Source organism: Cydia strobilella, chromosome 18 (assembly GCF_947568885.1).
Source record: "Cydia strobilella chromosome 18, ilCydStro3.1, whole genome shotgun sequence".
Taxonomy (NCBI): Eukaryota; Metazoa; Arthropoda; class Insecta; order Lepidoptera; family Tortricidae; genus Cydia; species Cydia strobilella.
The window spans coordinates 4,800,621-4,812,673 of record NC_086058.1 but is presented as its reverse complement, the minus strand read 5'-3'; the positions used below and the strand labels follow the sequence as shown (position 1 = coordinate 4,812,673).

Here is a 12,053-nt window from a genome sequence, read left to right as displayed (position 1 = left end):
ACCTGAATAGGCACTAGTTTAATTTAAGTACTTATAAGTTTTTTATCTCGCTATTAGTAGTATAGTGGTGGTCTAGGAGGTATAACCAAACGGAGATGCCACGTCTGTAATTTTCTGTACAAAAAAATCTGCCGATTTTTGCGGAGGAGGGGAACGTCAAATTGGCCGACTATTTTCGACAGAGGGGAACGCCTGTTAATGTCTACTCCGTTTTGGTTATATCCTCCTAGCTGGTGGTCGTTGACAAATGCAATCATTTTTACGCGCGTTCGTACTGATTGTTAATGACATAACGGACAATTAATTTATATCAGAAATAAAATTAATAGTTCTAGCAAGTCCTATCATAGCCAGAAACGAAACAAAACATGGCTCTACATAGGTATACAACTACATAAAATGTTTGTTGTATCGCACCATTTAAATTAATGCCACTCAGCTAATGTCAAGCCGCTGATTTTCAGGTTAGAGTGATTTATAAAAAATAAAAAAGTACATAATTAAGAATAGTTAAGAAGCAGTGATTAGTCTTAATTTACTTGATTCAATTGTGTTACGAAAATTAAATTGTATTGTATTGTATTTATTGTATTTAATTCATACACATTTAAGTCTATAGTATGCTAACACACTTTCATGTTGCATATAACTTAAACAGAAATGTCTCAATTGTCGTAACACAATGGAATCAATTAAGTTTTGTCTAATTACAGGTCCATAACTATGTACAAATGTATTTACAATTCACTATCACTCATTAACCATTATTTTTATTTAAATAAAACGTTTAAACCTAGCTACCAACAGATCACGGAAACTATAAAAATAAGTGAGTTAGTATTATAGGTATACTCATAATAAGGCTAGTTAGTCATCGAGCTATCAAATTAATTGTTCTAATAGTTACAAATGTGATTACTCCATCTTGCAACGTTACTGATACTTATGTCTTGTTAATCTTGTTATGATTACGCATATTTTACTTCATTTCCGCGTTAAAAAATTCTAAAGAAGACGCTATTGCCTATGAATAGTATTCCTTATTTCAAAGGCAGATAAATCATTGTTGCCTCATCTACTTTGCGGTTACGGAAAATGTGATAATTGTACGTTTCAGTGCTTATGATTTATTTGATTTGAAGTTATTAGCCCACTTATCGATTAGGTAAATATAAGTACCTACTAAAGGTAGTGCAAATAGAAACAGATTGATTTACGATTAACGAAAATATGACATAATTTTGTGATGGTAGACAATCTATGAGAGCTATTTGAGTCGCGAAACGTAGAGTGTCGATGCGGCAAAAAAGAGTTTGGCAGTGATATCACAACTAGGTAATACAGTCAATGTATTAAATATCGACACGGACAAAGTACCAAAATATATATACACGATCACGACGTTATTGTCCATATATTAAGGTAGCGTGTACATCAAACAGGTCTCCTGAATTTTTTATAACAGTCACTTATTCAGTACATTTTATAATTGTAATTTGTACTGTTGCACAAGCTTTTTTATGGCAAATGATTATTGCCGCTATCCACCAAAGATGAAAGTACGATGAAGAAAAGACACGCTTGTTATATACCTTTTGTTATTTTTTTTTGTCGAATCATCGTCTTCTCTTCTGGGTTTAACCATAATTTAATTTATTTATAAATTGTAACCAGCATATATTCCACGCTTAAGTAACGCCGTATAATTGGTTATGGCATTTATGTTATCTGCTATACAGGTTTAGAAGTAAATAGGACGGGATAATTTAAAACAGATTATCTAACATAAAATGACGTCAATGGAATAAAAATACCTCTTTAATCTTATTAATTTGTGGTAAAACCATCTTCAAAAATCACGTAAATTTTGAATCGGCTTACCTACACTAGTACTTGTTTCTTTTTTTTTTTATACCATTTTGAAGAACCACAAAGGTAAGGCTTGGTTCACACGGCGTTACTTTTGCTCGTATACTGTATATGGGATTTTATCGAATACCTCAGTGACAGCCAAATTTGTATGACAACTTTTAAAATCGTTTACACGGCTCGAGCTTTCCCGCGGACGCCGTGTGAACCTAGCTTAAGCGTGACGATTTTATAACCTACTGTATTAGAGGTGTTGTTAATAATGAAATGATCTCAAGTAGCCTGATTAAATTATTACCTACTCACAATTTAGAACCTTCATGCTTTAAAAAATATAAAAGCTCTTGGCAAAATTCTTGGACAATACAAATCTTAATAAGACTGGTTTAGCTGGTGGCTGGTTTATTATATGGTCTAAACTCTGATTTGTAATTAGATTCCAAAAAACTAACCTCACTCAGATCCTTTTTCTTTCGTAATAATGGAAAATATTGTAAAGAAGTAAACTCAAATTTCCCTTTTGCATACTCTAGCACTTAGACTAATTACAAATATTACTTAATACGGCCTTATAAATCTATGCTCTGGCATTTAAAAATTTTAAAATAAATATAGATGTATCCTTTTAGCTTTGTTTAGTTTCTTAAAACATACGGAAAAGAGAAAAAGTGAGGTTAGTTTTTTGGAATCAAAGTTCAAAGTTCAAAGTGTTTTTATTTGTGAGTATATGTCAAACTGATTACAGTGGCGGTAAATAAATATTTGTAGCACTATACCCTGCCTGATGGCGTACAAAAACTTGAATAATTTCCTTACATACTAACATGCGAAATAAATTTACATATCTATATAAATACCTAGTTATTATTAATATTAAAGTCATGTCAAAGCAGAAGCGTTAAAATTATACAGCAAAAATTCAGAAATGGTGTAAAAACAATTATCAATTAAAAATGTCAGTAGTTTGTGCTTAAACTGATTTAAGGGTAACATTCTGAAATGGACAGGCAATTTGTTATAAATCTTACTAGCTAAGCAGAACACACTTTTGCGCATTAGGGCAGTATTTGCGGAAACAGGAAAGAGATTCTGAGGATACCTGGAATTTTTAGCAAATACCTCAGAGACCGTCCTGAATAGTTGGGTTTGTTTTGATGTACATCGCAATTTCAAAAATGTAGAGGCAGGGGAATGTAAGAATTTTCAGGTCTTTAAAATGTGGTACACAGCTATCTGTTAGGTGAAGCCCTAGAATCGCTTTCACGCATCTTTTCTGTGCGATAAAGACGGCTTCTCTGTTGACTGAATTACCCCAATAGATGAATTACAAATCAGAGTATACTCAGTTCAAATTCAAATATATTTTTTTCAAATATCTTTATTGACAATATGTTACATTTACATGGAATATAGACCCTGTAAGGGCACAGCAATTGAATCTTATACCTACATAAGCATATACAATGCTCATTACCATTCCAATTTCAGACCCACGCAAACGTACTGGGCTGGCGCAGCGTCCGACGTTATCCCGACACGGTTCAACCTACGGCCAACCAAGGACATCATGCCAACCTACACCACAGCTATCACTCTCATCGACCAGATCGGCTACAAGATCATCAGGACGACGGAGCTGGTCACGGATATCTTGAGGAATACGGTCAGGGCGGTCGTAGGACGGTAAACGGATCGTTCGACCGGTGATGCACTGAGGAAAGTCAGTGCAGTGTTGAGACTGAGATATTGCGATATAATGTAAGTATACAATATGTAGCTCCGCAAGTTCGGTTTTGGAACATGATCAGAACTTATCGGAGCCTGATATTTTCGAATAGATGTAGGTAGATATGTGTCTGTGGACATTTTGAGGATATTGGGTCGTTATTTCATTCAAATGTTCTAAAAATATGGTCTTACGAGAAAAAAGAGGGCATATTAAGATTTTCCGGATTTCAAGATGGTGACTTGAATATCCTTAAGATTTAGATCCCTCCGTGATCAGCTTCAAAATCGCTTATTAGCATTTTAGAACTTTTTTTTGTGGAATTCATAAAGACTGCTGGAAAGATAGTGGACCTTTTGCATAGGTATCGATGTATTTTCAGCACCGCACTGACTTTGATATTGAAAGGTATTGCGTGGCCGGTCAATCTTGGTTAAGATGGTGCCAGTGGTTCACAATTGCTCAATAGTTCGAAAACCTGCGTGAAAAGGTCTAGATGTCTAGATACCTACTAACTTTTAGGCGTTTAAACTCTTGCCACTGAACGTATTAATTTTTCCACTCATTGAAAATCTGATTAGATTAAATACCTACCTAGGCTGCAAGAGAATAGTTAGTATGAATTTTGTTTTTCATTTAACCTTTCGACGCCGCGTCAAACACAAAAGCTGTCACTCGGATACCACGTCACCGAAGTGTCAAAACTGAAATTGAACTTTATGCACATTCACGTAGGTCTATTTTGCTCTGTGGTCTGTGACGCATTAATCCGTCTTTGGCGTTGGACCGGCGGTGCCGATATATCCGTCATTGGCGTCCAGAAGGTTAAACCTTTGTCTTTGTCAATCTTAGTGCCAGTTGCACCATCCGCACTTGACAGACTGACCAACGTCACCCGGGGCGCAGTGGCGGTTTACTATGAAACTTTCCATATAATAAAATTTAGCGAACTATTTAACGATGACAAACAGTTTGGTGCAACCGACCCTAAACGTTTTGTAACTTTATTTCTAAAGTTTGTATCAAATAAAGACAATTGCGCGCGATTTCATCTGCACGTACTTTTTCGCAAAATAGTTTAGCAGAAAATAACGTAATAACCACCGATTTTCTATATAAAAGGCCCTTAATTAAAAGTAAGAGTAATTTCTAATGTATTTATTGTTGAAATCTCTTAAATGATTTTCTTACATTGATAATAATGATCATTATTCCTTGCATCTCTGCCACAAAGGGGAAGTTACACGGGCGTTCATAAGTTGACCTACAGATTAATACTGTTCAAAAAAAGCTCTCTTGGATTTATACCTTGATCACACTTACTGATGGGTACAGTGGCGAGCGAGAGTGCCCGTGTACTTTGTGAGCCTTTACTCAGCCGAGGGCACTCTCTCGCCACTGTACTCGGTACGTGTGATCAAAGCACCTATGACACCTATGAGTAAGAAATAACTTCATGGCGATCCAGAATTTTCCGTATCGTTCGTATAACTGCGCCTTCACGGCTGTCTTCTCCAAATTCCATGACATTTACATTCTGCCAACTGTTATTGGAAATATTGGAACAAAACCTTTATGACATAGTCAATTAAATTGTAAGTATGAAATAATAAACATGGTTTTACCATGTTCACATTCTCATTTTAATTGTTAAATTATTTATGTTTAGTTCGACTATAAGTACATGTTGTTTAAACTTCTTTCGCTCTAAGACAAAAAAGGGTTAAATTCCCTCATAAATCCCTCATACCTTAATTCATAAAGGCATTAGCGGCCATATATGGATGGCAGTTAGCCTCTTGGGTCTATCTTATTTATTTTTTTCGCCTTGCTAACATTTGCCTGTTTATTTTGCACAGGAGCATTCATGTTTAACTATACTATGATTAGAGCATTTTTTAATGAGTATGTCTTATTTGGCTGCCGTCTTTTGATGTGATTAGATTAAGGTGTTGTAATATGTACTTAAATTTAAGTTTTTATATGATAATTATAGTCGGACAGTGACTCAATTAAATACTTTTATAAAATTGATGTTGTTTTTTTAATAGCCTAATATATGTAGTACAACTATTACTACAAAATATTGTTAAGAGAAGACTGCTGCATCATCATACATTTTTTGGATATTTGAAAAAATTTTTTTGTCTAAGTACATACCTTTATGATAGGTACCTATAGGTAGACTAGTTGTTGAGTTTAGGCGGTTATCAGATTGGTGCGGTTTCCGGTTGCGGCGACGGTGTGATAACCGCCTTAAACTTTATCGATTATCGTAGTGTCGACGTTGTACCATCTCGTCTCGATAAAAAAAATCCCTACCTGTCTTGATTGCATATTACTTAGGTAAGGGTATAAGTACCTATAAAATATAGACGCTTTTAATATTTTTTTCCGTGGACGCGGTAACGGGATGTTGTCATCAACGAGAAAGTGGAAAATGGAATACAAGGTTCCAAATTGAAAACTGCAATAATCCATACTAATATTATAAATGCGACAGTCTGTCTGTCTGTCTGTCTGTCTTTCTGTCTGTGTGTTCCCTCTTCGCGCTTAAACCGCTGAATCGATTTAGAAAAAATTTGGCATAGAGATAGGTTGAGTCCCTGAGAAGGCCATAGGATAGTTTTGATCTCGAAAATCATCCCTTAAGAAAGTAAAAAGCGGGGTGGAATTGAGATAATTAATGAAGTGCCTGCTAATTTGTGTGCATAATATGCTCAAATTGAATTTGCTATGAGAATTTTTCCAGGCGCTATACTTACTTTAGCTGTTGTTACTAAGTCCACGCAGACGAAGTCGCGGGCAAAAGCTAGTGGTAAATAAAGGGACTCAAGAGGATACGAGTATAAAATCGATATTGATAGAGTCAGGGCTAAAATCTAAGTTCGTAAATTGCGGGCATTTTTCTCTGTCACTCTAATTACGCCTTCATTAGAGTAAAAGAGAAAGATCCCCGCAATTTGCGAATTTCTTTTTTCGCGGTAGCCCCTCAGACCATCTGTGCTATGCAAGTGTTATTTTAAACGTCAAACGGTCAAACTTTTTTGAAGTTATGACGTTTAAAAGTGGTTTAAAATAACACTCGCACAGTCTGTGCTGTCAAAATCACTACCCAGTTAGCTTGGTTTGACTCTACTTAGGTACTTATAAATTATAATTCATATCATCATCAAGCCTCTGCACAAAGTCCAAAATAACTAATTTAAAGTAGGTAAGGTTGATATTTTCAGTTCCTATCGAACCATCACATCTACCGGCAACTATTGTAGATGTAGATCAATGGTTCAGTTTATTTATTTTTGGTTAATAGTAAGCAAGAGCTATTTAGATAGCTCTTGCTGGTTGTGACAGTTTTTGAGTCGTGACACTTTCAAAAACCGGACTAAAGAGAAAGTGCCTCCGTTACTTAAAGTTACGATTACGACATCAAATTAAAATCTCTGGAGTTGCAGGCGTACATAGGCTACGGAGACTGCTTAACATCAGGCGGGCCGTATGCTTGTTTGCCACCGACGTAGTATAAAAAAAATTAAAATGTAGCATGATTACATATATGTAATAAGAGTTTTATGACAGTATCAGCCAAAATTTTACGCGTAGACGCTACACTGGATCACTGGATTATACAGCAGTAGGTGGGTAGCTGGGTAGTGGGTACTGTAGGTGTGTGATCGTGCTTCGAATTTCACAGCAGCTAGTGTATCTAGATGGCGGCGATAGCGCTGTATGGCTCCCTGTTTGAGAATTATGTTACCACAAAACATGGCACCGTACAGCGACATCTTCAGCTGTCAACTGTTTTTCTTACTTTCCTACAGACTTTGACAATAGATATTTGGTAGTATAGTATACAGGCTGATTTCGGGTTCTTGGAGCAAGCGAACAAGCTAGACATCATACAGAAGAGGGTATTCGATACTGTATTTAAAATAAATTATTTCACTCCATGCATGAAATAAAGCACCAGATCTTTATTAGAAAAACAGATAGCAGTTATTTTTAAACACAAGTTTTATTTAATAAATCGGATAGATGCGAATCCATAAATAGGTGGACTTATTAGGAATTTTGCAATCATTAGATCATTAGACATGGTGTACTGAGAAAATAATGACAAGTTAAATCTAATAGATCTACTTATAATTAATCGATGTCTTATTAGAATGCAGGTCTATTGCGTGTTGTTTATTGGAAATATTAGGACTAAAGTGCAATTAAGTAGGGGGCGTCCATTATTTACTTAAGGCATTTACTTAAGGGAGGGGGTGGCGTCGAGGCAAATCTCACACACTGACGTGGGGAAAGGAGGATCTCCCTAAATATCTCGTATTTTTGTTTTCCTTAAAAAAAATGATGTAAATAAATTATAAGAAAATTTGAGTTAGGGGGGAATGTCATAGTTTTTGTATTGTACGTTACTGCAATCGTTCATCCTTTATTCCTCTTTTTTAGAGTTTATTTTAACGATTACTTTACGAGTAGCTAGTAGGTAATACAATATACCTAAGTGTAAGGCCTGAGTGGACGCTCGAAGCGGAGCGTTCGGCGGGGCGTGCAGCGTGGCGTCGAGCTCACAAGTGATTTGAGCAGCGTGCACTAAGGCCGCTCCCATACGTTTGCATTTGTTTAACATGCACGCCGCACGCCCCGCCCCGCTGCACGCCCAACTCGAGCGTCCACTCAGGCCTTACACTTAGTCCGGAAGATGACAATCACAAGAAATTTGGTTGTGTGTAGAGTCCGACGGTTACCTATCGTGAGAAGTGTCCGACCGAAGTTTCAGTTGCGGGAAATTTTGCCATAAAAATTATGTTTGGGTCGAAACTAAAGCGAAACCAATCCTTCGGTTCTGTTCGGTTTCGGCAAAAAATCCGATTACGTTCGGACAATAGTCGCGAGACGTAAGTGCTTATACTTACATATTACCTCTACGATTTTTGTTTCATGTATTGTAGCTTCTCACCGTTTGCCGTACCATGTCAAGCAAGGAGAATGGAAACATATTATAGATACGTAGGTCGGTCAAATGTAGAGGTATTTACAGAGTACATAGGTATTTTTACTATTTTTAGACATTTTCTAATTAGGAAACATACCTTCATAATTACCGGGGAATTACCGATCGAAGGGTTTTTTCCGGAACGGAAACTGTGCGTAAGCAGAGTTCACAGAACTGCCCCATTTATTGTGATCCTCAGAAAGTTAGTGATAAAAATCGAAATTCATATACCGGTGACGCAGTCTATAGGTCCGATTGTATATAAGTCAGGTGCTCTCATTGGGGCAAATATGGGCAAATGCGCCTGTTAAATAAAAAGTAAACAATTAAATATTATTTTAGTATAATGTTGTTTACCTCAACCAATAGATATACTATTAAGTATTAGGTATTACATTTTTTATCGAATGGTCATTAAACTCGTTAATTATTAACTTGACTTATGAATGGTGAAATAGTTTGGAATGCAAACAAATGACACAAACAATTAAACACTTGTTTTTTGCATTGCAACTTTAATAGTGTAGGTATGGTAGTTCTAGGTAGGCTAGATATGGCAAAATATATCTGCTTGTAAATGAGACGGAAGACATATGGACACATAAAAGTCCCACGTTTTATCAAAACAATTGTTTAATAAACATAATCATTGTTACTCGTTGTGAAGACCACAATGACCTCTTTATCGTTACACGTATCGTCAAACGTAACTCTACAAAGATTTTGTTAATACAATTTTAAAGAAATTCTGCTCATAATATGTAATCATATAATACCTATTTGTTACTTTTTGATGAACAAACAAATAAACAGGAAATATTGGAATATTGTAAGCTAGACAGCTTACAATCTTAGACAATATAAAGTATGCTATAAGAACCTCACAATGAGACAATTGAAAATGAGGTTTAAATAATTTGTATAAATTAACCAATGTAGGCTTCAACATAGTTTTTCTAATTATTATCATACCAAGGTTAGGTATAGTCATTTAGTTTTATTCAATAATTTTTTCTCTTCAATGTTATTAAAGAAAATAAAAAAAAATACATTTAATGTATTGTGTAACAATATTTAATACATGCATAAATATTTCAACTACACATTCATTACATTATTACTTATTGAGATTGTTCCCCTTATTGTCTCATAATAATATTACTTTGTATACATCACAAATCACATTTAAATATATTTAATAACATCAAAAATAAAATGCAACATATTATTATTTCACATACTATGTACGGCAAGACAATTTAACTTTTTTTGGACTCCTTCATAAGTTTTGATCATAATATCTGAGCCAAAATTATTTTATTCTACAATTAATTCAGTAACATTAGCCTTGGTGACGAGAGCCACCAAGCTGCCGCTTTGCGGCCTGTCCTCTCCCTTGATCCATTTATCAAACAGTTGAGCCACATATGACAACGGCGTCCATGTGCTGTGGTCCGCTTTTGGCATCCATTTCCTGTTCATCTCAGTGTCCAGTGTTATAGGCATGATTGCAACCGCTAAAGAATTTTCAGGTAAACCTGAATCCTTGGCTCCAAGGGACTTTGTGAGCTGATGGACAGCGGCCTTAGCCATGCCATAGCCGATCATGCCAGGTGTGGCTTCCAATGCAGCCTTAGCTCCGGTAAGAGCAAGTAAACCTCCGGGAGCCAGGTACTTGGCAGCAAGAGTAGCAGCAATGCTTGAGCTCCATACTGACTGACGCCACATCAGATCCGCTTGCTTGCTCAGTTCTTTAGCGGCGTTGCCGCCAGCCCAGCCGCCGGCTACACAAATAACCGCATTCACTTTCTGACCTTGCAGCGCGGCCGCGAGCTCGTTTACCACGTGTTCCTCCTGCTGGACCCACGAAGCGTCCTTAGGAACAGTAATGTTCACGTCAGCGGTCTCGTTCGGGTTCAAATCGACGTTAGCGACCCACCAGTTTGCAGATTTAAAGTGATTCACGCACGCCGCGCCGAGCGCACCTCTGCCGCCGTAAACAACGATCCTTCCGCTGGCCATTGTGACGTACTACCGCGACTGGAGCCCGGGGACAACTGATTAGTTATTAGCGAGCGAAATGCAACCTCGTTATCTGTGCTGCGGTAACCTCGCCTCTCACTTTTTTACCGAACGCAGCGGCACGAATGAGCGGAACGCCACGAAGGGCAGTACGAAAATTATTATCGATGTAGTGTGGGAAGATACTCAGTTATCATACAACTTGTCTTTCTACTGATATGAATTTTAAGTTAGATGTTAGATATTGATTTTCACTTGTTGCGAGCTCTTCTCGTTTACTTGATTTGACAGAAAAACAACTTGATGAGTGACGTCCTGACGTCTAACGTCATGAGTATTCATGACACTCATGAGTTCATGACATGTGACGTGTGACGTCTCGCTCGTCTTGCCTCCCTCTTTTGTCTGATTTATGATTTATTACTGTGTTGCGATATGACTATGGAAATAATAAATAAAAATCTAGTTTGCACTTATTTCAGAACAATTCGTTCTTGATTTTTCTTGGTCAATGCCTAAAATCATCATCCATCTAGTGGTGAAACTGCGTAAATCGGAGCGAACGGATGGGGCATTTATCTTGCAGTTCAAATTCAAATTCAAATTCAAATTCAAATCGTTTATTTACCAAATATTTTACAAGTTGACATCACAGGTTGAACAAAAAATAATAAATTAGATTTTACAATTAAGTTAATATCCATCGGCCCCAAACTAGGCGCAGCCTGTATCTCGGGAACCGGGTAAATACAATTTACTGAGAAATTTTAACAATACTTGGCAACAAAGTTGGCAGTATGTATCCGTTTAATCTTTAATTGTGATTGGTACAAAAGTTACTTGTTGGGCTAGTAGTATTGGCTGTTGAATATTTGAATTATTTGTTTGGGACGGCTTGAAATTAAAGCAACAATATCAAACAAAGTTTTTATTATTTAATGTAGTATGAGTATTAATAAAAATGTTGTTTTAATTCTTAAAATATCACAGTGCAGGTTTTACATGTACTTATATTATAATGCTTTTATGCATATAACCTATTCCTATAGCTTTAGGTATACTTTTGTATGTAATTTTAGTTTTAAGTTTATCACGAATAAAACATTTGATTGATTGATAACTGTCAAGCCACTTCCGTCAGTAGAAGAGAGGCAAATTTAAAAAATGTAAGCGCGAAGGGTTATCGTCCCCATAGAAAATTTGAATTTCGCGCCTTTTTCGACTGACAAACTTGTTTGACCGACTATAATTTATAGTTTAAACTTAAACATTAATGTAAATGAATGAACCTGAATCCTTGGATCCTATAGTTTGGCAAGTCATTTCCGTCAGTACAAAAAGGCGGGCAAATAATAAAATGTAGGTGCGAAAAAGGTTGTTCTCCCATAGAATATTATCTATATTATATAAATTTTAATTTCGTGCCTTTTTCTA

General features: G+C 36.2%; 3 protein-coding genes across 4 annotated transcripts in view; 2 read left to right on the top strand and 1 right to left on the bottom strand.

Annotated features, from left to right (window-relative positions):
• The window catches only part of LOC134749430 (arp2/3 complex-activating protein rickA-like), a 35,622-nt gene extending 29,997 nt beyond the window's left edge, over positions 1-5,625 (top strand). For both annotated transcript variants that reach the window (XM_063684357.1, XM_063684358.1), the window contains one exon: positions 3,358-5,625. In XM_063684357.1, the coding sequence (XP_063540427.1) occupies positions 3,358-3,556 (199 nt within the window). In that variant the 3' untranslated portion in view covers positions 3,557-5,625. The remainder of the gene's footprint in view (positions 1-3,357) is intronic.
• LOC134749436 (uncharacterized) overlaps positions 1-12,053 on the top strand; it is a 241,598-nt gene that overhangs the window by 155,208 nt on the left and 74,337 nt on the right. The gene's annotated exons all lie outside the window — the stretch shown is intronic.
• LOC134749785 (dihydropteridine reductase) lies at positions 9,656-10,905 on the bottom strand. Its single transcript, XM_063684821.1, has one exon. The coding sequence runs from the start codon at positions 10,617-10,619 to the stop codon at positions 9,915-9,917; it is 705 nt and encodes a 234-aa protein (XP_063540891.1). The 5' UTR covers positions 10,620-10,905; the 3' UTR covers positions 9,656-9,914.

What these genes read in the sequence shown, in the direction of transcription:
- LOC134749785 (XM_063684821.1), bottom strand. Translation starts at nt 10,619, where the DNA reads ATGGCCAGCGGAAGGATCGTTGTTTACGGCGGCAGAGGTGCGCTCGGC.